Genomic DNA, 26,590 nt, shown 5'->3' with positions numbered 1-26,590 from the left:
CTTCTTCCTATTGTCCTTAAGACACAAATAATTTTTCCTCCCCAGAACTCAGAGGACTTATCTTTGCCAATTGCCTGATCATTAATCATTACTATCTTGTAAAATTTCTTATACTGCCATTCTGAATGGCTACTGCTTATCTCTTTTTATTTAGCTCTCCCACTGCTTATTTATTTTCTCCCAACTGCATCATAAGATCAAACAGAGACACAAACAGTGCACAATCCCTGTTTTTTGTTTTCCCATTTCACAATGCACAGCGCCCAGCACTGATCAGGGGCTTGATAAATATTTGTTGACTGTTGATATATGATGCTGTTACTTCAGGCGAATAGGGACAAGATGAAAAAATTGTAGCTGATTAGAATGAGATAAGCTGTAAGCATGCTAAAATAATTACTATTCCAAAAATGAACCCAAGTGATGTGTCAGCCTACTGGGAGGAAGGGAGAGAAAATGTCTACCCCTGCACGGACTCCAACGATCATCTCTGTACCTCTCTAGCTGCAAGAAGGTCATTCTGTCCCTTTTCCTATAACCAGATAAGACGGCAACCGAAAACAATTTCTGATGTCCAGTTCCTAGAAATCTTCACGCTGCTCGTTCAGATATCTGTGCCTCCTACACGCTCTTGACAATTAGAAGCTTGATTCTCTGGCCATTCCTCTCCATAGCTAGATTCTGTGCCAGCAGCCTGGGAGCTGGTGAAGAATGGAGTTTATGAGATCCAACTTCATGTAGGAGCAGAGAGTGTGATCCAAGCTTAGGCAGAGGACGAGCCAGGCCCCAAAGATTCTCATCTGTTGGCCACAACTTGAAGACCAACCACTCCTCACCGAGCACCAGCTGATGTTATATCCAGTGAGATCAAACCAGAACAAAACCCAAATGTTGTTAGGAATCGGTGCAACATCACGAAAGGAATAGTTCTCAGAACAGTCTAATGCAGAAAGCCAGTGTGACATAAGGACTCAGGCTGTATGGCGGGAGACTGACACGCACAAAGATGGTGAGTAATGGCGAAACCACTGTCACATTGTACCGGCTGTACTCACATCACGGTCGTAATTTAAAAGTCACTCTCAGGCTAGAAAAGGGAGTGTGGTTAAGTGGCTGAGGCATTTGGGGTCAAAACATGTGAAGCCTTTCTCTCAATGTCTAGGTGTGGCCATTCTGAGGTAACAAACATTACATGAACCAATAAGACTTTTATTCCGTTTCTGAGCATGTCAGGATGAAGAGTCGATCACTATTCTTACTCTGCAAAGAATTCCTGGAAGTTCTTCCCCACTCTGCACAAATATGGGCAAGACTGTAATCCTGCTTACCGTGTCTGCTGATAAACCGGATACAGCTTTCTACCACCAGAGGAATTGCCTGGCTGGAATCCTGAAAAGCCAAAGAGAAACATAACATCAGAATCTTTAAACAGCACAGCCAGAAAAAATGGGCCAGACCGTGAGGGACTTGTCTCGACTGATCAGCGGCCAGTCCTCAAAGAAGCGTCTGGTCTGTCCTCCAAGTTCCAAAGCACGTCCACAGCCACCCCTTTGGAATGCCACACGGATGCTGTAAACTCAGCACATCCTAAACGCGGCTGATCACCTTTCATCCCTAATCAGCTTCCCACCCTCAGCCACCCAAAATCCATCAATCAATATGTCCTGTCAAGTCTGCCTCCTACCGCTCAAATCCACTTCCTTCTCTCCATCTCTACTGCTAGCAATCCGGTCCATACAGCAGAATCTCAATTTCCACGCTTGCCGTCCTCCCAACCATCCTTCACGTAGCGGCTAGGTTATCTCTGAGAGCGCACACAACCCATCGCGCACTTTCTAGGCTAACTTCTTTCAAAGACTTCTCGTTAGTGTCTTTACACAGCCCTGCGTGTCCAGGGTCCTGCCTTTGCCTCCGGCTTCATCCCCTTCTGCTCTTCCTCTTGTCCCTCTGTTTCAGCCACACCGGCTTTCTTTCCATTCCTTAGATCAGTTCTTTGTCCATGGCTTTGCATGAGCTGCTCCTGCTTCCAGAATGCTCTCCTCACCCTGGGATCCCACCCCTTAGGGTCTCAGTGCAAGTATCACTTTCTTAGGAATGCTTTTCCAGACTTCCCAGATGAGATCAGGGCCCTTGTCTACAGGATCTCAGCACCTTGCGCTTGGCTCTCACAACCCTAATGGTGACTTAATAGTGTGAGTATGAATATCTTGCTTGCGTTTGCCACCACTATAGCTCACCCTTCACAGGGGAGATCCCATCAATTCTTGGCTCTCCACGACTGGCCATGATATTCTCACAAGGTAGGTGCTAATTAATATCAGTTGAGGATAGCACAATGAACCAAGGGGCACATCAGAAATGGGGTTTACGGGGTGCCTGGGTGGCTCAGTGGGTTAAGACTCTGCCTTCGGCTCAGGTCGTGATCTCAGGGTCCTGGGATCAAGCCCTACATCGGGCTCTCTGCTCAGCAGGGAGCCTGCTTCCCCCTCTCTCTGCCTGCCTCTCTGCCTACTTGGGATCTCTCTCTCTCTGTCAAATACATTAATAAAATCTTTAAAAAAAAGAAAAAGATAAAGAAAAAAAGAAATGGGGTTTACTTGGCATAAAAGATAAAAAGAAGAAAACCCAATTCTTAGAAACTGTGGAAACTAATTGGTACTAAACTAAGAAGCAGGCCTCCCAGATATCAACTTTTGCTCTGCCATTTTCCTACACGTTCCTGTCACTTACTTAACTTCTTTGGGCCTCAATTTGATGTCTGCCAGCTGGAGAGGGATGGGTGGTGATGAGAGTAGTATTTCCTACTGGCGCATGAACTTTAGTGCTTACCATTTACAGAGGAATTTATAAAGGTGGTGGGCGATATACTAGGGGCTTTAGATGGATCAGTCCTGGTAACAGTCCTGTAGGGTGTGTATTGTTATTCTCATTGGACAAAAGAGGAGATGAAGGCTTAGCAAGGTGAAACAGCTGCTTATAGTGACACAGGCAGTAAGTGGCAGGGCCAGGATCAAACACAGGCAGTCTCCTTCTGAGATTGCACATCTCGCTGTTACCTAGACTATATCCCAAGAGCTCAGCAAACACTATCAGGTATGTATACCCAGCCTGCATCCCTGGAGCTCAGCAAACATTACCCAATATGCATACCAAGCATTACTAAAAACCAGCAGGGTTTTATAATATAGCTAAACACAAAACAATTCAGCTATGGGGAAGAAAGGCATCAAACAAAGGGCCCTAAACCTAGCTAAAAAGGGCTGTAGAAGTTCAGAACAGGGCCACCTAGCTGATTCAATTGGTGGAGAGTGTGCCTCTTGATCCTGGGGTTTGGGTTCAAGCACCACATTGGATATAGAGATTACTTAAAAAAAATAAAATCTTGGGGCGCCTGGGTGGCTCAGCAGGTTAAGCCTCTGCCTTTGGCTCAGGTCATGGTCTCAGTGTCGTGGGATCGAGCCCCACATTGGGCTTTCTGTTCAGCAGGGAGCCTGCTTCCTCCTCTCTCTCTGCCTGCCTCTCTGCCTGATCTCTCTCTCTCTCTGTCAAATAAATAAATAAAATCTTAAAAAAAAATCTTTATTTTATTTTTTATTTTATTATTTTTTTTAGAGGGAGTGGGGAGAGAAAGAGAGAGAGAGAGAGAAGGAGAGAGAATATTAAGTAGGCGTCACACTCAGCCAGAGTCCAGAGTAAAACACTTAACTGACTGAGCCACCCAGGTGCCCCCCCAGCAAAATAAAATCTTAAAAATAAATAAATAAATAAAAGTTCAGGACAGAGACTGGTTCTCAAGCGGTATGGGTCCTGTGGCTTCTGCCCCTTTCACAGGTTTGCCTACATCCTCAAGTTTTCAGCTGTGGCCCTGGGGTTTGGCCAAGATAAGGGAAGGAGCTGGATTTAATGAAGAAATAGGCTGCTGGAAGCATGGCTTGGCCTCTTACTCCCAGGCTTACTGGGATTGCAGGACACTGCCAAAGGAAGGTGTGAGGATGCCCAAGTAGAGCAGGGCTCAGGAAGGTCTCAGAGGCCCAAAAGCTTGTCGTCATGACCCCCAAACCCGTCTGCCTCCTCCAGCTTTCCCACCATAGCAGCTGGTGTCTGCCCTCTTGTTGCCACCCCTGACTTCCACCAGTCAGCGCAGGGCGATCTGAGAGGAAGAATCTTCGTCAGCCCCTCCATACTCTGATGAAAAAACTGGGTTCCACCATTAAAAATCAATCAACCAATCAATCAATCTCCATTTTTTGGAGTTTTTTTTATGGTTACAAACACTGTTATTACATTTTTCTTTTCTTTTTTTTTTTTAAGAGTTTATTTATTTGAGACAGAAAGAGAGCACGAGCTGAGCAGAGAAGCAGAGGGAGAGGGAGAAGCAGACTCCCCACTGAGCAGGGAGCCCGACGTGGGGCTTGATCCCAGGACCCTGAGCCGAAGGCAGACGCTTAACTGACTGCACCACCCAGGCGCCCCATTATTGCAGTTTTCACTTCTAAAGAGTAGTGAGAGTGATAATGAGGTTAGTGATATGAGGGTTTGTAAAGGTTTTCTGGCCCCAGATCTGTATTTAGAGACCCAAAGAGAGGTAGGTTGGGAAGCTCATGGGTTACTGGCTTCAGCAAGTTATGGGACTGCCCAGTGCTGCCTAGACTTGCAGGAAATGGAGCATCGACGGTCAAGGGAAGCATGCAGCACTGCAGAGGGCAAGACACCGAGCCTGTCTGTCCATGGTTACCAGCGGTACGTCGCAAGTAGCCCAGAGGGTCAATCGGTGGCAGATAAGAGTGGGCCAGAGAAGGGCCCCACCACACAACATTATTTTCCTAGTCTCCACTGCTCCAGTGGAGCCTAGACAGAGTCTAGTGGGAGCAAAAACCGGACAATGTCATGAAGGCCTCAGACCCTCCCACCGCCCACCCCTATCCTTGTAATACTTCTGAGCACTGACTGAATTCATTTCCCCAGGATGTGCCTGTGTGCTCCCACGGGGCCCCAAAGACCCTCCCTTCATCACTGATCCTGACCCCAGCGTCCGTGTGTGCTCTCTTCCAGTGTCTGTCTCTCCCCTTCTTCCTCTCTCCTTCTCTTCTCCAGTGTTAGAATCTAATGTTTAATTCTTCAGTTTGCGATATATTTGGTGGTATAATCCTAGGGCTGGAAGGTGCCTTTAAGGACAATTGGGCCAAATCTCCACTGGACCAGATTAAGGGTCGTTTCAACCAAAGGCAGAGGGAGAAAGGTAGCAGGCATCCCTTGGAAAACAGTAAAGCAGGGGTCCTGTAATTTGTAGGAGAGAACAATCAGGAATGTGGCCAGATGGTGCCTAAATAAGCTATGGTTTGGCATAATTACTCCTGAGGGAGAGAGTTAGGATTTTTGCTGGGTACTGATCTCTATTACATTTGTTAGATTTCCATTTTACCAGGGGAGAAAATACAAGTCTACACGACCAATTAGATGTGGGTGATGGGAAAGAAAGAGGAGTCAAAGATAATACCCAGGGCTTTGGGAACGTGAGGAACAGAGCCTCCCCCCCACCCCCAACCATTAGTAGTAAAAGAGAAGTTAGGTGATGTGCTAAGGGAGTTAGAATGGGGTGGGGGGGTGAGACGGATGCTCTGGGGAGGAGGCACTATCTCAGCTCCCAAGCTCATGTCCAGCCGATCAGTTCGACATTCGATCCAAAGACTCAGAACAATGGACACTTGAATTAGGAGAGGAAGGTTCCTCTAAGGGAATGAAGCGAGAAGGGAAAGAATATGGAGAAAAGTCAAAAGGGCATCAAACCTTGGGAGCGCACCTACCCTTAGAGAAATGGAGAAAGATGACAAGGAAGAGGCGGAAGTGAGGGGAAAGAGAAAATGCTGGGCTGGAGGGTAGCAGGGAAAGCTGGGAAGAGGCGGCTGAGACAGAAAAGGCTGGGGTGGTTTGAACCCAGGCTTTGCTAAAGTCAAAACTGGAACCCATGAGGGACCCTGAAAAGCTACCAGATTCTTCGTCTTCTTTGGCTGACTTGCCATAAAAAAACCAAACAATTATTTATTTCCTTATACAAGACTGCTCATCTTCCAGACAACTATTTACCTGCCTGCCTAATGTAGAAAAACTCTTTACCAACCCACCATTAGATCTGAGCCGTTGCTGGGGTGGGAGGGATGGGGTGGCTGGGGGGTGGACACTGGGGAGGGTGTGAGCTATGCTGAGTGCTGTGAATTGTGTAAGACTGATGGTTCACAGACCTGTACCCTGAAACAAACACTACATTATATTTTCATTAAAAAATAATAGAATAAATTTAAAAAAAAATCTTAGCTGCTGGAGAGAAACTGGGGCAGCAGAATGGAAACAGGTCTTTATCTGATTGGGGTTTGGGGTGCATCCTGGACCTCTTACGCAAATCCAGTGCCAGGCACATAGGCTCCGCCTGCCACTGTGTAGACGTGGCAGGATGGCGCCAGATGGGTTCTGCTCCCCTCTGACAGCGCGCCCGGCCAGGGCCGCCTACTGCCCGCCAAACCGTGGTCTCCCGCACGTCCATGGCCACAGGGGAGGCTGGGAGGCCCCCGCACCTCGTACCTCTGTTCCAGCCATATGCAGGATGCCCAGTTTCAGCCCAGAAACTGAAACGAACAAACGCTAAGTTCAGCCCTATCCTTGGTGCCGAAGGAAAAAAAGCCGGCTCCCTCTTTAAAATATCCATCTATTAATTTAATTTTTTTTTGAAGATTTGTTTTAGAGAAAGAAAGAGTGCATGCTAGTGTGCATGCATGTGTGCAAGTGCGGGGGGAGGGGCAGAAGGAGAGGGAGAGAGGATCTTTAAGCAGACTCTCTGCTGAGCGTGGAGCCTGATGCGGGGCTCAATCCCACAGTGCTCAGATCATGACTTGAGCTGAAACCAAGAGGCGGGCACTCAACTGACTGAGCCATCCAGGCACCTGTCCATCTTTTAGTTTTAAATGCAACAGATTATCCTTGGAAGGCACTCCATTCTTCTCTGTTTTGTTTTTTTTTTTAAGATTTTATTTATTTATTTATTTGAGAGTGTGTGAGCAGGGAAGCGGGAGAAGAGGGAGAGGGAGAGGATCTCAAGCAGACTCCAAGCTGAGCAGGGACCCCAACGTGGGGCTCCATCTTGTGACCCTGAGAGCCTGAACTGAGTCAGATACTTAGCCAACTGAGCCACCCTGGTGCCCTCATTCTTCTCCAGTTTTAAATGAAATGATGGGCGAAGGAGCAGAAGAAAGAAATAGAGGAACCAGAGGAAGAAAAGATGCAATGAAATTTGTAAACTAAAAAATGTATAATTATATCTGATTACATTTATATGTAATTATATTTAATTATAAATTTTAAAATGTATAATTATATCACTACAATGAAATCCAAAGCAGGGACGTGGAAAAAAGAGTGACAGCAAAGCTAGGACAAGGGAGAGCTCTGCCATCCAAGTATCTGGCAGGGGTGCCCAGTTGGCAGAGCCGTCACCAGGGCTAAAGACGCTGTCAGGGCTGCTGACACAACAGAAGCCACGTGCCCTCTACATTCGATTATCTCCCTGTGGCTACAGCCACTGTAAATTACCCACAACGATTTTTTAAAGCCTGGATCGGTTCTCCCCCGCCCCCAGCAGACACAAAAGACACTGCGGAGCGCTCTCCCCCTCCTCCCTGCTAATGGCCTGCTACATAGCTGGTGTGAGCTTAGGGGACCCAAAATCATTTCAGTATTTGCGATAAAATATAATTAGGAAGTAAAATTTGCTGTTGCAGAAAATACTGTGATTATTTTTTTCTTTTGCACAGTCACAAGTACTGTTTAGACTATCCACTGATGTGCACTACCTGGCCCTGCCTTCCAAGCTCCTGCCCTGAGATCGGCAACGAGAGCTGGCTGACCAGCGTCAGGTTTTAGTACGACACCGAAGATCACACGCAAAAGCACAGAGCTAAGCATCAGGTGGGCCAATCATTCTCGGGCCAGATTTAGCTTCGCATTTTTAGCATGTTTAAGAGATGCAACAGGATGATCACAACTCCAATAGAACAAGAAAAAAATCTGCACACCTACAGCCATCTGGCATAGGTGTCTGACCTAGGTGACCAGCTGCTGGGAGCTACTCCCATTTGGAATTTAACTATAAAATGTGAGGCCCTTTTCACTGTGTCCTAGAGAAGCGACACAATGGGCATGTCTGGCACAATCTGCTAAGTCAAACCAAATCTCCAGCAAGCAGGAGGAGGGGGCACGACTAGGGAGGGAGGAATAAGTCAGGAAGACTCCATCCAGCTGAGCCGGCTACATCAATGAAGTCGCTGTGCTGTTAAACGCACTCTGACGGAATGGTATCTTCCAAACGCAGGCGGGAAGTCAGGAAAGTCTGTCCTGCCCACAGCAGGGTTCCACAAACACCTATGGGATGTGATCATCACACCCGACCAGCCTGGCTCTTGCTGGGCCCTTACCTGCTTCCTCACGGTGGAGCTACGCCTGTGGTTGACCCCGCCAAATCAGAGAGGACCGGACGGGCGCCAGGGAGAAAAAAAGAGAAAACGGGATTAAAAACAATCTGTGTGTTAATTAATGAAGCAAGCAGTATTATTCAGTTCAGTCCCAGAACCAGCTAAGAGACTTACCGAGTTACTTTCCAAATTAAGCCCAATAAGGCTGCTTCAGAACAGAGGTCTCTGTACTTACTACCTGCCACCATTCAAAACCAGACTAGGAAGGAACTAGTTCCATGTGCAGTAACATGTATCTGCATTGGACAGGAAGATTCTCTCTGTTTGCTGGAGACCCAAGGAAACACCAAAGGAAGCTATAGTTTTCTTTCTCTTGGAAATCCTTAGGGAGCAATTTTCCGAGTTTCAAGGACAGAGTAGCAGACTGGAAGGAACCTTGGCGATCCTTCATGTGACTGTCTTGCAAAGCTGCATGGAACTTTAGACACCTCTTCTCCGAGGGACCGAGACTCAGACACAATCTCCCCAAGCAAGGACAGCAGCGCAGCCTCGCCTTGGGTGACATGAAGGCCCAGAGCCTGGCTGCTGGGCTCCCACGGCCACTTCTGCCAGGTTCCTGAGGAACCTCTTTGGAATCCTAGAGCTCCTCGGATCTAGTGGAATGCCCTTTCTTGTCTCACAGATGAGGAAACTGGAGTTCCAAGGAGGGAAAAGAGCAGCCCACGGTCACCCACCCTAAGGGAATTCAACTCAGCTTTTTTTCACTCCCACAGAGCCTTCCCCAGATATGGGGCTTCAGGTGAACTTACATTAAGACTCTATCACCAAGACGATATTCATTCCATAGGATTCCATTATCCTGGTTCCCTCTAGTCAACAAGACTGGTATATTAATGGGATCTTTACTATAATCCACAATGACAAAACAATGAAAGCCAAATGAAGCTATTTCTAAATAATGAGCCTATAATTGTAAATGACCTCATGATTATTGTGTGTGTGTTGGCAGATATAAGTGGTTGACATAATGGGCTAACCCAGGGTCTCTCAGGAGTCCAGCCCATTAAAGCTCTCCCCAGTTAAATCAGCACATTTTTAGGCATCTGAGGACCGTTGGCTGGATGCATGCCTTGCTCTCCGCCAGCTCACGAGTTTTCTCAGAGCAGCTACATGACTGGGAGGGAAAATATTTGGCTGGGGTCGGGGAGGGAGGGGAAGGTGGGGAAAGACTGGGAGGGCTGCAAACTTGTACATCAGGCAAGGATTTCTACCAATGCTGTCTGGCAAGCCAGTGCAAAGTAGTATTTCATTATCCAGCAACAGTGAGGGGCTGTCATCTTTTCCATGCAGAAAAATCTGGGGTCAAACACTATCTTCTGATCTTCCTTCTCTGGGTCAGAGACGTCCCCAAACCACATGCTGTAATCCAGCAGCTAAGGGGAGGTTACCAGGTTCCTCCAGAGCCAAACACTTCTTTTCCTTGAAGACCTGATGGCTTTGGGGAAGCCTCTGAAACTACTTCAGCAAATGATAACTCCCTTCATCCCATTCTGCTCAGCTCTCGCCCCAAGTCACAGCAGACCCCCTTTCTATCTGAGGCCAGATGGGTTCGGCAGGCAAAGGAAAGGAAGCAGCCCCCGCCCTAGTCCCCTCCTTTGCACAGAAACCCAACGCCTTTGCATTTCAACTCCTCAGCTCCTTCCCACCTCGGGACCACTCTACCCCCATGGGCCTCTCTTCATCCCTCCCAGGGGCTGTCCCAGGCCACACCTACCTCGCCAGACTGCAATCTGTCCGCTGACCTGTTGGAAAGACAAAGGCAAAAAGCTCATGTGGAAGCAGAAGGAGAGAGAGACGAAGACTCACTCCCAGGAGTTAACTGAAATGCCCTCCCCTTCTCCCCAGAAAGCCTCTAGCCTCACGGAGTGACTGGCCTTCCAGGCAGAAAAGAAGAGAAACGCCCAGAGCCTCTTCCTGGGCAAATGCTGTTTCTCATGCTTGTTCCCAGTGCTGCTGCTATGTCCCTGACGCTTAGGTGTGCCAGCCCCGCTCCCCAAAGGGAAAACGGGGTGGCTGTAGGGGAACAACAGCAAGGCTGGATCATGTTTTAGAGAACAAATTACTAGAAGCCTTCCCAGGGGTGAAATCCGGCTTCTCTTCTGCGTATGTGGATGTGTGTGTGATGAGGGAGGGACGAGTTTGCTTGCTCCAGAGTAATGGACGGACACACACACACACACACACACACACACCACACATGGTGTGAGGGTGGCAAGGGAAAAAGGAAGAAGGAAGAAGTATTTGCGGGGAGGAGGGAGAAGATAAGAACCTTCTAGTTTTCAATCCATATGAAATTCTCTTAGGTTGGCCGGGGTGACAAGGGAGAAATGAGATTTAATTGCTATCAAATTTGTGGTTCTCAGTCCAACAGCAGGCCCTAATATTAAGTTTAATGGGTCACAGCCAGCTTTAAAAAAGGAAAATCTTAAAGTTCCTAAGAATCCTTATGTTTAAAAAAAAAACAAAACACATAGGCATATGCATATGGGCCACGATGTGATCTGTTTGCTTTCAGTTCACCAAGCGTGGTCTGCGTTCGATAAACCAGGGGCAACGCGAGCCGGTGCTGAGCTGGGAGATCATCCCCCACCGGCCTCCTCCACGCTCCTGGAAAAACAACTCCAAGGACCGGGGTGGGGGGTGGTGAGGAAGGGCTTTTGCTTGCCTTTAAAGGTTGCTAATTGTCTATTACACTTCGGCGCATCCTGAGCAACATCCTCCCCCTCCCCTAACAGCCTCTCATTACTAACAGCTCCGCTTTCATCTGCGAAAATATTATTCCGAGCCTTTATTTTCAACATCTGTCCCATTTCCATTCTGGAATACTCACACACATCAATTATCCCTCTGTGGCAAGAACAAGGGGCTCTCGCATTACGGTGACAAATACATTCAGAAGGTGGGCCGCGATGACTTGCACACGGGAAGGTCTGCGGCTATTTCTTTCCTTACTGCTCGAGCTTGTCATCTTTAGATGAAGGCAATTTGCAGCACTAATGAATGGACACCAACCTTCGCCCCTCCGCAGTAGCAAATCTGGTACATGTTTGTGTGTGCGCAAACCCACTCACTCTCACGCGTGCGCGCGCGCACGCGCACACACACACACACACACACACTCCCAAGGCCCTGTTCCCCATTTCACTTATGAGCTATGCTCAGATTGTTTTAGCCAAAAAAAAAAAAAAAATTGGTTAGAACTTGCTTCAAATAGTTCTGGGCTTTCTTTCCTCCGATACCCTATGAAGCAATCTGATAACCCAAGAGTGAAGATTTTTCTGTAAGAAAAGCTGGGCTCCCAACACCCAAACCTGTTCAGCCTGAGTCCCTTGGGTGGCAGGGAGGAAAGAGAACAGAAGTGACCTAACAGGCATTCTTCACCTAAAAGAAAATGCCTCTACAATCACGGGATCAAAGATATCAGAGATAAAAAGAATTCAGCATCTGGGGGAACCGTCCAGCGCGGGAGGAGGATCGGACGGGACGAGCAGGTGGGAGGCTCTGGTGTGACAAGTGTGGCTCTCATTCCTGACGCCAATGAGCCAGCAAGTACCCCCATACTTCTCTTCACTCTGCAGTTTGTCCGAAAAGCACTCAAGAGTTCGTTTTACGTGAGCCTTCTCTGCTGGTTTGCCTCCCGCCAGTGCTGCCATACACTGCTGTCGCCTCCTGTCCCCGTCTCAGAGTGGAGAGATGAGCAGGGCAGGGAGGAGGGGCAGGCACTCAGAGGCATCCCCAATCTGGGAACCCCATTAGTCACAGGATGCTGAGAGCTAGGCAGGACCCGGGCAGGATGCCCAAAACCCCAGGGAAGCTTCTCTCTGAACCTTCGCCTTCTGTTTGACAGCTGAGGAGACAAAGTCCAGAGTGCCAGTCCCGTTCCCTGCTCTGCTACTTTCCAGGGTCTGGGTAAAATCATCCTTGATTCCTGGACGAGACAGGCCGTTCAGTACCACGGCCTCAGCGCGGCCACGGCAGACAGCGCTGCCGCTGAGCAGCAGGACCCTCCCAAGCGGAAAGAAAGCGCTGCTCTACACAGGCGCCTGGGGGTCAGGCCTGCCTTCGAGAAGCCTCTCTTCTCCTCGGAGCCAGCCGATGCTGTCCCGGCTCGCCGGCCCTGCCCGCCGGCTGTCGCCTCGGTCCCGCTCCAGAGGAGCTGAGAGTTTCCACAAAGTGTCTGGAGGGTAAGGGACCCATCGGCTCCTGTACCCCAGCTGTGGCAGAGACGGGGGCCGGGGGAGAGCAAGCACGCGCCATTTAAACCAATGGATGGTGCACATCAGCGCTTCATTAAGCACTGGCCTCCTCCCATTACTCAAGCAGTCACTGGGGCAGCGACTTCCCATCAAACAGGCTAGGAGAAGCAATGCATTCACATAACAAGCTCAGGCCCACGGGGCTCAGGATGCAGGCTCAGCCAGGTAGCTCGGGGCCTGGCCTTCCCCTCATTGCCAAACCTCCAGCCGAATTCCCACACTCACTTTCTCCCAGGGTTTTCTGGAGAAGGTCGTGCTTGGCTTGTAGCTTGGTGATGAGGTTCCTGCCCTCCAGGTACTCCTTCATTTTCTGTAAGGGAGGAAGAAAAGGAGCGGTCAGACTCCTGAAGAAGCAGCAGCAGGAGGAAAAAAAAAAAATCACAGATGCTCAGCTGTACAATTTCCTTTTTACAAGAGAGCATTTCATTTCGGACCCGATTTCTACTAGGTGCCTTTTTTATCTCTTTATTTCTACTCAGGTCCTGAGCATCTGGACGGCTGCTGATTTCCAGGATGCCTGAGTCGCCTGCCTTGTGTTCTCTGGGGAGCGAGCTCCATGCAGGCCAGTCCCAAACCGTCTCCTAGAGCCCCTCAGCCATCCCTTCCGGTTCCCCCGAAGAACAGGGGGCCAGGCGTGGAGTGTAGGGACTCACCGAGCCCAGATCCTCTTGGTGTGAGGACACACACCTGCCACTTGTCACCTCCGCCGATATCCTGCCACACCCTGGCCCCTCCCCGGGGTGCATTATAGCACATCACGACCGATGCCAAGGGCTGCGACCCAGCACGCACAGCATCTCCGTCTGAGCTCTCTCTTACTCGGCTCCCTCCTCTCTTCTGCACGGAGTCTTGGCAGAGAGCTTGGGATTTCTGAGCATTTGGAGAGAGAGGCTGCGGCCCCCCACCCCGCATATACATGTAATGGCAGTTCTCAACACAAGACAAGGTGATGGAAACGCGCTCCCAGCTGTTCCACCCGTCAAAACACCATCGCTGTGCAGCATTTTCTGATCTGACCTCTCTCAGCCCTCATCTGCCCCGGGAGGGACTCGATTTCCCTGGACAAGTCATCAAATCTTCAAAATAACCCTACGAACTCGGATTAGCACGTCCCCATTTAACGGATGAGGGCACCAAGACTTGGAGAGATTAAACAGGTTGCTCGAGGTCAAACAGTGAGTGAGCGGCAGAGTCAAGTTTCCAGACACAGGTCGTTTGACAATTAGGTGCGTGCGCTCAACCGACAGGACCGCACACTCCATCCGCCAGGGTGCCCGGCAGAAGGAGGAGCAGAATAAAACTTCAGAGTATTAATTCTTTATATACGCAAAGCAGTTCAGGAGTTTGCAGAGCCCCTTAGCATATACTGTCCCACGTGACTCCGCAGAGCACATTAGGGAAGACAACATCGCTGGCTGCTCGCTACAGACGAGAAGATGACCTTGGGAGACGGGGGCTAAACTGCAGGTCTCTGCCAGCTAGGAAATGGGAGTGCCAGGCCATTTTGAGCCTTGACACGGTGTCTTTCTACACTACCCTGCAGTCATTCACAGGGACCATCATTCACCCTGGTTGTCTCCTTATACAATGGCTCGTGTCTGCTGGGCTGGGGGTCATCTGCCCACGTCTAAACTCAGAGGCAAACTGGCAGTGTTGCCCCGGGTATGATCCGCGACTCACTGGGGACACATGACATAGTGGAGGAGGGAAAGTGGATAAAACATTTCAAATTGTAATACTTCTGTCCTTCTTTCGATGTATTAAGCAAAAAGGATAATTATACATCAAGTGTCTGATTTTATGGCTATTACCACACAGGATGAAGGCAGGAAAGAAAGGTGAGAAAAATATGAGTTACTTTTGCTCTGTACCTTTCTGTACAGTGTAAAATTTTAACCAAGAGTGTGTTATTTCTTCTCTCTCTTCCTCATGCAAAAACAAAGAAAAAGCCTGCCTTCTCGGGGATGCACATCCTGGCTTTCCCATGCTCCCCGGGTGCCCCTGCGTGTACCTCTGCAAATTGCACACGGCCCGGGCACAGACGGCTTCCACGTCATGTGTCTTCCTCTCCAGAGTGCCTTTTCCCTAAGGTCAGAGTCATTATTCTTTGCATCCCTGATGCTTAGTACCATGCCCAGCTGACAGTAGACATTCAATAAATGCTTGAAGAATGAGGAAAGACACGAACAGTCTCATTCTCCTCTGAGAGAACCTTCCTCAGTGGTCACAATCCAAGCCCTCAAGTGTAGCCCTACTCTCTCAATTAAGTCTAAAGCAAACAAAAACAAACCCTATACCAAATCATTTCTGTTGCTTTACTTCTGACCTGTTCCCTCTGCTCCTTTGTGCCTGTGCACGAGAACATCTGTGTGACAACAAGACTCCCTTGTCACCTTCCCCTTTCCATCTGCTCCAGCTGCCCGCTCACCTGCTGTCGGTCTTTCCTGGGTGACAGCCTAATCCCCACCCAGTGCCTAAATGTGGGGCTGGGAACAGCACGGCAGGGCCCAGAGGTGGAAAACATTCAGGAAACATCTATTGCTAACATCTCAACCCTCAAAGGCCCCTCTTCGGAAGGTTACCCCAGGAGAATCTAAAGGTTTCCTAATGAGGAAAAAAAAACTCACCAAGAAAATTGTAACCCTTAAGACAAGAACAGACTGCTCAGAAAACAGCCAATATTCTCAAAGGAGATGGATGCAAATTCCTTCCTCTCACTCATGTTTCTACTTGTGATTCCGGAAATGAATTTTTCATTCATGTCACAGTTGGAGAGTTAACTCTGGCTGTCACTTGGCGAACCATTAAAATAAATAATAATCTGATAAAGATGTATGATGGGTCACCTTTCCAGGTCCCCTGAAATCCTGAAGGATCAAAAAGGATCCCTAAGAGCAGAAATAATGGTTGGAAGTTTTCCATCTAGGTAAGCAGGCGGTGGGAGGGAAAAGCCATCCCGGAGTTCACAGGCATATTGTCACCTCCCTCTCCCTCCTGTTAGTCAGCCCTGGTCTGTATGAAACAGAAGCTGGGGGAAACGACCTGGCCTTTACTGGCAGAAGACCTTGGTTGCTGACTGGATAGAAAGGAGCCAAGGCAGCTGAAGGCAAGGAAGGCACAAGCGGCTTTCTGATGACTTCTGGAGACCAGCAGGCCATGAAAAGAACTGCTGGGGCGCCTGGGTGGCTCAGTTGGTTAAGCAACTGCCTTCGGCTCAGGTCCTGATCTCAGGGTCCTGCAATCGAGCCCCACATCGGGCTCTCTGCTCAGCAGGGAGCCTGCTTCCCCCCCTCTCTCTCTGCCTGCCTGTCTGCCTACTTGTGATTTCTCTGTCAAATAAATACATAAAATCTTAAAAAAATAAAAAAGTAGGAAGGGAGGCAAAGAGTCTACTGAGTGGTTTGGTTCTGTTTGCCACTAGAAGCCTTCAATTCGGTTTTATGATCTCATTAATTTACTTCTTAACAATTCCTAACTGATTATTAACTGCTGGTGATGAATTTTATTTATTGAAAAGTATTAATGGAACAGTTTTTCTCTCAGGGCCTTCCTCCCTGACAGACACTTCGTTGCAGCAAAATGAAAGAGCCTTAGTTGAGAAACTGTAGTCCTACCGCTTACCTTGGGCGAGTCACTTACCCCCCATCTGAAGAACCGGGATAATGGTATCTTTCCCCCAGGGCTGTTAGCAGACGGAACAGGATGACAAGCGTGGCCATGATTATAGCTCACAATCCAGACAACCAGCAGGCAGTCAGGAGGATCCCTTCCTTGTATCTGAATCACCCACTCAGATAGCCTAAAAACACAACTTCGCCAAACCTCTTTGCTTTGTGTTAATATATAAGACAGTGGAATCAAAACAGGTTTCTGATCTTCAGAACAAAAAAGTAAGAGGCACCAAGAATGTTTTTCCAATTAATTTAAAATACGTCTTCCCTTTAGTATGATGGAAGTATAAATCTCATGGGCCCTGTCTATGCCTTGGATTTTTAAAAAATATTATTTATTTGAGAGAGAGAGAGAGAGCGCATGAGCAGGGAGAGGGAAAGGCAGACCCCCTGCTGAGCAAGGAGCCGATGTGGGACTCAATCCCAGGACCCCGAGATCCTGACCTGAGCCGAAGACAGACGCTCAGCCGACTGAGCCACCCAGGTGCCCTCTGCCTTGGATTTAATCTGTGTGAACTGAAGGCCATAAACACCCCTGCTACAAAGGGGTGTGGTGGGTGGGAGGAGGGAGCCGTGTTGAGCCGGCCCCATGCACGAGACACACGAATGTCATTATGGGGTGGCTGCTTCCCCGCCATCCAGGCACCCTGACATTTCTCTCCTCTTCATCAGTTTGTAAAGCAGGAAACGGCTGTCAGACAGAGTACCTAACAGAGCAGACCTGTAAAACGGCAGGCATCTCCCTCTTTAACTGACAGGGTAGGGGCTCAGTAAGGACCTACTTAGCACACAGTTCCTGAGTGCCTTTAGGAGAGGACCAAGATAAAAAAAAAGATCTTGGACCACACCAGATCTAGGTCTAGAGCACTGCCCCAATGGCCAAGATATCATCTTCTCTCCTGTGTTCTTACCAATTTTGTGCTCAAGAATTCAGGTAGTTTATCTTTATCAGCCATGACCTTTAACTCCTTCTTCACTCCTTCCCCCATATAAGAACCCCATAACAACCCCCCTACAGGGAAATACTTAGGAGAAATGCCAGCCTTATAAATGCCAGCCTTATAAGGCTTTGACAGTCCTGGGCTAAACAGGGAGTGTTACTTCCCACGAGCTGGGAACTGGTTAAATAAAAATGATGGTGAACCCATTCATACAGTGGAATTCTGTGCAGCAATCTAAAAAGGAGGCAGAGCTCTTTGGACTAATATGAAAAAAATTAAGTGAAAAAAGCAAAGTGAAGAATAGTATGAGTTGGGCTACTTCTATTTATACTTCTCTTTATTTGATTTCATTGTATTTCTAATGTAATTCTATCACATTAAAGGATAAGTCAATGGTTGTCTACACAGAGACTATCTCTGGAAGAACACAGAAGAAACCAGTTTCAATCCCTGGCAGAGGGGAGAGGAAGTGAGGGCCAGAGAAGGGGAGGAAGCATGACTTGTTCTGTATGCTGTTTTGAACTCTTTGCATCTCCCCAAATATATATATATATTTTTTTATTTATATATTTTATATATAAATATATTTTAATATATATTATATATTTTATTTTATATTTTATATATTTTTATATATTTTATATTATATATATTTTATATTTTGATATATTACATATTTATATATAATATATATTTTTAATATTTTATATGTTTTATATAATTTTATATTTTATTTATATGTATTTTATATTTTATTTATATATATATTCTATATATATTTTTAATTTCCTTATTTTTAACAATCACAGTAAAAAAAAAAAAGCAATGAGATAAAAAGTAGACACTGCTGGGTTGTGTGTTATAAAAGATGAGTGATGCAAAGCCCAGAAGATCAGGAAACATCACCTCACTTAGGGCAAGAGAGAGGAGAAAACTGGGCTGTTTCTGAGCCTTTCTTTTACCTCAGCTTCTTCAGCAGAGAGGACAGAAAGAAGCCAATGGCCTGAGACCAGCTGACCAGAGTTTCAGTTTTATTTATTTACCTATTTAGAGAACATGTACGTGTGTGGTGGGGGAGGTGGTGGGGGGCAGCCAGTGGTGCAGAGGGAGAGAATTCTAAAGAGGCTTCACACTCAGCGTGGAGCCTGTCAAGGGGCTTAATCCTGTGATCCTGAGATCAGGACCTGAACTGAAATCAAGAGTTGGACGCTTAACTGATGTAAGCCACCCAGGCACCCCACCCCTCCGAGTTCTAGCTTCAGCTCTTACTGAGTCCCTTGGAACAGCTACCCAACTTCTCTGGATTGGGGGGTTTTAGTTTTGTTTTGTTTTGTTTTTCATCTTTCAAATGAGAGTGGTTAGATGATTTCTAAAAATCACTATAAGTTTTTAAATTCCATGTTTACTTTCTTGGGACTCCTGCAAATGACCGACCTTTATAGGATGTGCTTAAATTTCCAATCAATGTCCTCTGGGCAGATCAATTTGATGACAGCCGAGAATGGCTAGACAGCTTTCTAGCAGCCCTCTGGGTTGCTAGGCACACTACCTACAAGTCAAAGCCATGGTAAGGGACCTCTTCCCAACTTTCCAAGGGAAGGGAGCTTCTAGGATGCTCTACAAACGTCCTAAAAATCCTAAAAATCCTAAAAATGTTTCTGAAGGACACAGAAAAAACCAGGGGCGACGTCTGTGGAGGCAGCAGACGAGGAAAAGCACATCTACAGTTCTGCGGGCTTCGTACAGTGTGGCAAGCACAGGCAGTCATGCTAATATGCACCCCCTCCTTATTTAAATGTCCATTTTGCCACCCCCCAAAAAGCCCTTTTATCATGAAATGAATTATTTGGTGCATTCCCAGCACCAGTCACAAAAATGATGAACTCTCTTATACATCGATTACTACAGAAGCCCAGACAAAAAAACGCTCCTGTTAGCCATGGAAATTTGGACATAATTTTGATAAGTAGGCCCTCCAGCCACAAAAGACAGGAAGTGGACTAGGAGCGAAAGGGTGGGCAGGATTTGAGGTCATCGGTTTGGATATGGTCATCCCTGCTCTTATTAAGGGTCAACTTTGAACACATGTCATTGCTTCACTGAAAGCCAGAAAGTAATTCTGACAGTCTTAAATACAGATTTTTATGTCAAAATTTCTTATGTAATAAGAAAAATGGAAATCTGCTGCAATATGAGATTGGGTCATTAAGCAGTGTTATATCTAAGCAGTGCAGACAGACCAGCCAAACAATCCTATTATTAAAAGCCTCTAGAGTGTTCAACAACCTCCCGAGATAAGAAAGCTTGGGGTGGCCAGACAGCCCTCATGATAAACAAGAAGTTCTCGTTCTGTCTAGCCCGGGCTTTACATGCCTTTATGCTTTGTATAGACTGCTCTTTTCTCAAGGAATGCCATTCTCTGCTTGATTCACTGCCTGGTTCACTCATCCTTCAAGGTCAAGCACAAAAGTCACTTTGTATGAGATGTTTCGCCAACTCCACCCATCCTGGCCATCATTCATGCGCATATGCACGTAGCTGAAAATTTTCATATTTATTTCTTTGATTGCAAAAATCAACCTATTTTAACTGTTTTGAAACATACAAAGTGAAAACGGAGGTTCTCCCTTCGGATGCCTAATCCCATCATTCCCCTCTGCACCCCACACTCCCGGCATTCCAAGCTTTAGCACCATGTTTAGCACAAAGAAGATCCTTGATAAGTTATCGATGAGTAATTCAATAATGATTAATGAATAAGTTAATAATGACTGTAGTGACAATAAATTTTCAGCACTTAATGAGCACTCTGTACAGACCAGGCAGTGTGCTAAATATTTTACAAAAAGGATGAATGGGACAAAATATCATTCCCTTATTTCTCTGTGTAGATTTTAGTATTTCACTCATAAAATATTTAAGAATGTTATGATGAAATGAACTGGGAAAATACTAATCATTTATTAAATGAAAGCAGATTATAAAGCAGCGTGCATAGCCAACATCCCACTTTTTGTAACACATTCTAAATACATATTCACGGAGATGTTTGTCTGCGCAGAGAAAAAAACCAGGAAGGGTATACACTCTAATACTGTTATCTCAAGGTAGTGCAATTATGGATGATTCTTATTTTCTTCCTTTTTGTTTCTAAACTAATATCATATGGATGTTTTACCTCATATAACAAGAAAAAAGTCATTTTAAAAGAATAATACTGCTAAATCACTCCTTTTCAACAGTCTCTTCCAAGATTTAAAAAAAAAAAAATCTGAAGAATTCTTAGTTTTAATTAAAAATAAGATTTCTTTTTTTAGAAAACATAGCAAATCGCTAGTGTTCTTAATGGAGAAAGGGCAATGTTCAAAGAAGAATTAAACAAATTGTTCCAGTTGGGAGGAAAAATTCAATTTACTGCATGCAGATTGTGTTTCTTGACTAAAAAACAAGTTAATCCCTCTCATTCAGAATCAGTTTGCACATTCACCAGCTATATTTCATCTCACATCTGCAAATTTAATTTCTCCTTTCTTGGTTGTCAGAAGATGAGAAAATAAATTTTAGTCCAGGCAATGAATCCTACTTGGCAAGCTCAAAATAACTTAATTATTAAAAAAGCAGCACAAAAGACCAGCCAGCAACCTTCCAAAGGACTGTTAATACAACCTGAAAATAATCGGGTCCGTTTGTCTAAGAGAAGAGTGGGATATACACAGATAAGAAAATACAGTGTTTTGGAATCCTCTGGAAACCAATGACACTGCACACGACCTGTCCTTCTGAATTTTAGTCTTTTTTGTGAAAGATAATTTCCCATCAGCAAAAATTATAAAATAATGTCATCCCATCACCTAGAAGAGATTATCAACTTTAGAAATAAGATATGTGTTAGCCAGAATACATTGGATATAGTTCCCAAGACCTAAGAAATAAAGATCTCCTTTCATGATCCCCCATGGCCGAGAAGGAAACTTTCCAACAGAAGCCTACTAGCTGGTTAATAAAAATTCTTAAAAAAAGAAAAGAAAAGAAAAAAAAAAGAAAAGAAAAGTCTTCTGGGGCAAGGGAAAAAAAAGGAAAAGAAATCTTCCTGGCAGTGTACTTGGGAGCACCTTTCTCTTGGGGGATCCCTGTTTGATACCTACAACTTAGAGATATCTGTGTCTTAATTGAAGTTGAGGAACGGTCTCTGAATATGCCCAGATCCAAATTAAGATACTCAAAGTCTGCCCTTCCAAGACTCGACCAGGACTCCGGGTTCCAAGTCTCCCTGTGGGCTGCAGGTGCTCGTCGAGAGCCATCAAGCCCCCTCACCGTGAAATAGAACTGCTCGGTCTCTTGCTGGTTGGCTCTCCTCTTAGCAATGCTGGGCTTGCTCATGAAGGTTTCTGAGACCGTGGACTTGACGGATTCCATAGAGTTGCTGTATTGGAAGCAGTCGGACACGTCAAAATCCTCAACAGTCACAATGTCCTGGATGGTCTGGAGAGTGGCTTCCATCGTCTTTTTTACCTGCCATGACAAGAGTCAATGTAACGCATGAGGGACAGGTAAGGGAGAAGTTGGGAGGAGTGGGAGAGGAGGGGCTGGAGGGGACTGGGGGGCTGCTGTCAGAAGGTGCAGCTCTGCTTCCCATCGGACGGTGCTGAGACAGTGACCACCATCACACGGACTCTGCTCTACAGTGCTCCTCTTTTTACAGAAGACCTAAAACCATCCCCCTCCTCAGGCTCTGTATATGACCCAGCTCTTTTATTTAATGTTGACTTTTTAAGTTTAATAATCGCTCTGGGCTTATAATGGAAGTGCTAACGGGGAGAATAAAATAAATCCAAACCAACGTCATGATGTAAAGAGCTGGTTAAAATGTGAGATGGGTCTGGCCCCACCATGCCCCATGCTCTGCTTCATGACCTTCAGCAAATCACTGGATTGGTTGTCCCATTGGCCAATGAAGTGACCCACCTCCCAGTCCTTCCTGATTCTCCTGGGAAGAGTAAGACTGAGATGCCAGGTAAGAAGTCTCCGGAGCACAAAAGAAAGAAGCTGGACAATTAATCACACTGCCCTTTTGAACTAGCTGTTGAAAGCAAGGATGCTGGGCGCAGAAGAAAGTCCCCCTTTTCTAAGAGGATGGAGATGTTTTAAGTGTCAAAGTCAAAGGCCTCTGTTTGTTTGAAAATGCTGGAAAAAGCCAGGCAAGAGGGGGTGGTTTCAGAGACACAATATTGTTCACACAGCTGCCAAGTGCCATTTTGATTAAATGTGTAGAGGGGAAAAAAAAAAAAAGCATTTCGCAAAAGCTCAAAATAGAGCTCAACCTTTGGCAATGCAAGAGCAACTTCCTGGAGTTCAAGGGCAGGATGTAGCAGAGGGGGAAAATCCAAGGCTACACTTGGCTAGGAAATGTTTGCGGCAGCCCGGACATTCTCTGCATGCTCCTTCCACCTGCTCCCAGATGGGCAGCAAGAAAGAGGTTCAACAGGGAGTCTCCTAAGCAGGAAACTCACCTCCTCGTTCTCAATCTTCAGAGTGGACAGGCGGGACTGCAGTTGCTGGCATCTCTGGACCAGCTCACTCTGGACAGGCTGCTGGGCACACAGCTGGGAAGCCTGCCAAAAGAAAGCAACACCAGGTCAGGAAGAGGACACAGTTCTTCTGGCGGTTCCAGAGTCCCATTACTACTAATAAAAGTACTCATGTTCAAGCTGGAAGCCTCATGGTTTCTCTGTGAAAACAAAAACCCCAAGGCGGCATGTGTGAACTTCTGCCAGGACCAAAGAGCACAAGGAGGGACTGAGAAGTGGGACCTGTTTGGAAAGACCAGGTCCCTCCATATGGGGCCCATCCCCAGGCTGGTGCCTGGTGGGCTCTGCGGCTCCGAAAAAGCCAGCGCTGGGCCAGAGCAGGGTGCTCGGGCAGCCCCAGCGCCACAGACACAATGCTTTGGCAGGGAGGGTTTCCTGCCAGGAGTCCGAGTGGCCACCTCTCCGGCCCCTCCTTCATTCCCCTTCATGTACGAGAGTGAAAGCAGCAGAGAAGTGGGTCAGGAGGCTAGCTTCCGCTGCTGGCACCCAGCATGTGTTTATAAATCTGGGCCATGCATGAGAGCTCTGACTCAACGAGAGAAAGTGTAAAGCCAGGAGGAGGTCCACGGGCTGTGCTCGAGGGCCCCAGAGGGCACAGAATCTTGTGGAACTTGGCACTTTCCAAGAGCCAACCTTCTGCCCCAGGTTCATACCAGATCTGTGTAGGAGAGGAGTCTGCCCTTCCCCTAAGAACTGCAGTCCACGAGCTTTTCCTTCACTGAAAAGATGGCTGAGCCACCATCTCCCGATGGGGGCATGGCTGTGGCATGGGCACGAGATCACCCACAGTCTCCAGGATGACAGATGAGGAACAGAAGGCTGGCATATTAGGAGGCAGGACCCACATGGAGGCAGCTCCTGTCACCTTGCCACCACGTGTCCCTTCGCCTCTTGTCTGCAGAGAGACATCTGGATAGAACCAGTCTCCCTCTTCCTCAGCAATGAGTGGGCACATTCACATGCCCACAGACCATTCTCTTGCTTGGAAGACAAAACCTCTCTTCAAAAAGAGTGGGCTGGGACTTGACCTTTTCCTCCATTGGCTTTTAAGCTCCCAACTGACTTGACCTCCTCCCCCAGCTGAGGGGCTGGCTCTCAGATCTGAAGAGAGCTGACTTCACTCTGGCTCTTGGATAAGCAGACACAATGGAGAGAGCTCAGTGGCCAGGATGGGTTAGAGCCAAGAGTGAAACTCTCTGGCTGCCTGATGTCACTGGTCAGGCATCCAGAGCCCCACAAGCCTCTGGGGGCACCAAGGGTAGAGCCAAGCCCCTCCTCCTAGTACATCTGAGAGTGCTTGGCATCCACTCTCTGCCGAGCCCCAGAACACCCGTCAGTGTGGGGCCTTGGCCAATTTCAGGGCTTCCGGTCAAAATGCCACCCGAACCTTGGCCCTAGTTCAAGGACTTCCAGGCAGTTCCCTCTTGTTGCCTCCATAGTCTACAGCCAGCCCACACCGGTGGGGATAGACAGGCTGTGGGGACCAAGATAAACTTGCCTTCTCATCTCTTTTTCTTTTCTATTCCTAGGAAGGCTGGGCTGGAACGCAGAACCTTTGCAAGATCTAGGGCTGACCCTGGCCCCTGCCTGGCTCTGTGGCTGGTCAGCTGTATCACAGGGAGGGAGGGCCGAGGCCAGAGAGTGAACTACTGATTTTAAAGCAACCTAGACCTAGCAGGGAGGACCCACGGAGGGAAAACGGACCTCCATGCCTGTGCCTTTAAGAAGCAGCAGGGCTGCTGATGCATGCCTTGGCAGAGGTCCTTTACCGGGGTGCACGGTAATGTGTTCCAGCTGTGCTCCGCGGTAGGAAACCGAGGCACTGACAAGGCTACGAGGGGGCCCGAGCACCCAGCATTCGGATTTTCCCTTTATGGAGACAAGCTGTTTGGCTCCGAAGGCAACTCAGTCAACACCAGAAAATGTATCACTCCGCTCAGCTGGTCCCAGAGTTCCACTGATTTTTGGGAAGGAATGTCAGTGGCAATCGGAGGAGGGGACTGGAAGACAAGTTGGACCAGAAGCCAGGGCAGGTGAGGAATGGGGCTTCCTGGGGCTCGGTGGCACCCCCCCACACACACACACCTCTGACTGCACGCTCTGCCATTTCACTTCCCCATCTGTTCAGACACTGACATTTCCTAAGTCACAGAAATGGAAACTGTGCATGGTTTGGTTTTCCCTGAGGAGCGGAAAGAAATCATCTCTACATTTTTGTCTTTAGAATAGAAATGTCCCATACTCCACTGTGGAGTATCGATGACAGCGAATCCTCTAGTAACACTGACAACAGTTGTCATTCTGGGACAGGGTTTTCTGAAAAGCGTCTGGATACTAATCCTGTTGGATATACTATTTCCTTGTTGAGAGGACATGATTGTTTTTCAGTCACCACACATCCCTTCCTCCTTCTTCTGGCAACTCTGGCCTGACTAGCTTCTGGGGGAACCTCCCACCCCACAACTCAGGTCACGCATTTTGGAAGAGGCTCTCTCCGACTCCGGGATGGAGCACGTGACTTAGGCATTAGCCAATCAGCCAACTGCAGACACGGAGCCACAATCAGTGGCTCAGGGATAAACACATCAGCCAATCAGAAGGAAGAAGACACAGTGAGACTTTTGTGGGGGTTTCTAGGAGGGACGCAGATACTCCTTCTACTGGGTTTGGATGTACAAGAAGATTAGGCTGGAAATATAGTCATTTTGCCCTTACGGGAGGAGAGCCTACCTGAGAATACAGCCAAGATACAAGATATGACGCCGAGAGAAAGGGAAAAAAAAAAAAAAATCGGAGACTTGATAAATTCCGACTCCTAAATCCCACCGTGCCTGAAGATTTATCTTTCTATTACGTAAGCCTACACACCCTCCTTCCGGTTTAGCCTGGAAGGTAAAGGGTAGCTTCTATTGACAGGAGTAAGGTTCACTCAGATATGCATGCAAAACCACCCCAAGTGGAATAAAAGATTCAGAGTAATTAAAACCAAAGAGCTTCTTGTTCCTCTCACTTGGTTTACGCCCTTCTTGTTTCAGTCTTGGAGGGGAAAAGTTCAAAACAGGGCCCCCATGTTCCTGTTCCCCAGCCTGGACAGACAGCATCAGGCCTCTGGGATGATATCTTAGCTCCTTCTTGTCCGTCTTACCCATTCCTTTTTGTTCAATACCCAAGCAAAGCTACACCTTTTATTGCAGTCTTCGAATATCAAGCGAATGAGATCCTTTAGATCTCTGCCAAGTTTTGAAGGATGACATCACCATTGCTGCACTTAGCCCTCTGTCCGCGTCAAAAGCCGCGAGTATCTTCCCCATATCAGCTCTTCCTCCAGACTCACCATTTGGAGGCCTTCTCCAAATCTTTCCCTCTTCCCATACTGAACTGTTAGTTTTTATACACCTGCTGTCTTTCACCTCTTCTGATCCCGCTGGACCCCCTGGGTGCCCCTCCCTATGCATATTTCCAACTCTCTCTCCACACACTAGACTGGAATCTCCCCGAGGGCCCTAATCCCCCACGTCCACGGTCAAGCCCAGCCAGGCGCTCGGTCGCTATCTGCTGCTCCATGGCTATTTGCCGAATGAGTGGAATGCTCCTCACCCACCTGACAGGAAGCCA

At 47.4% G+C, this 26,590-nt stretch overlaps 1 protein-coding gene across 11 annotated transcripts in view; it reads right to left on the bottom strand.

Moving 5' to 3' along the window:
* Positions 1 to 26,590, bottom strand: part of SRGAP2 (SLIT-ROBO Rho GTPase activating protein 2) — a 227,878-nt gene that overhangs the window by 31,766 nt on the left and 169,522 nt on the right. For all 11 annotated transcript variants that reach the window (XM_032878469.1, XM_032878479.1, XM_032878468.1 and 8 more), the window contains 6 exons: positions 22,898 to 22,999; positions 21,702 to 21,899; positions 13,001 to 13,085; positions 10,234 to 10,261; positions 8,463 to 8,487; positions 1,329 to 1,389 (listed from right to left, as the gene is read on the bottom strand). In XM_032878469.1, the coding sequence (XP_032734360.1) occupies positions 1,329 to 1,389; positions 8,463 to 8,487; positions 10,234 to 10,261; positions 13,001 to 13,085; positions 21,702 to 21,899; positions 22,898 to 22,999 (499 nt within the window). The remainder of the gene's footprint in view (positions 1 to 1,328; positions 1,390 to 8,462; positions 8,488 to 10,233; positions 10,262 to 13,000; positions 13,086 to 21,701; positions 21,900 to 22,897; positions 23,000 to 26,590) is intronic.

Source organism: Lontra canadensis, unplaced genomic scaffold (genome assembly GCF_010015895.1).
Source record: "Lontra canadensis isolate GAN:19392208 unplaced genomic scaffold, GSC_riverotter_1.0 scaffold63, whole genome shotgun sequence".
In the NCBI taxonomy this organism is placed as follows: domain Eukaryota; kingdom Metazoa; phylum Chordata; class Mammalia; order Carnivora; family Mustelidae; genus Lontra; species Lontra canadensis.
This window is presented reverse-complemented; position numbering and strand designations above follow the sequence as displayed.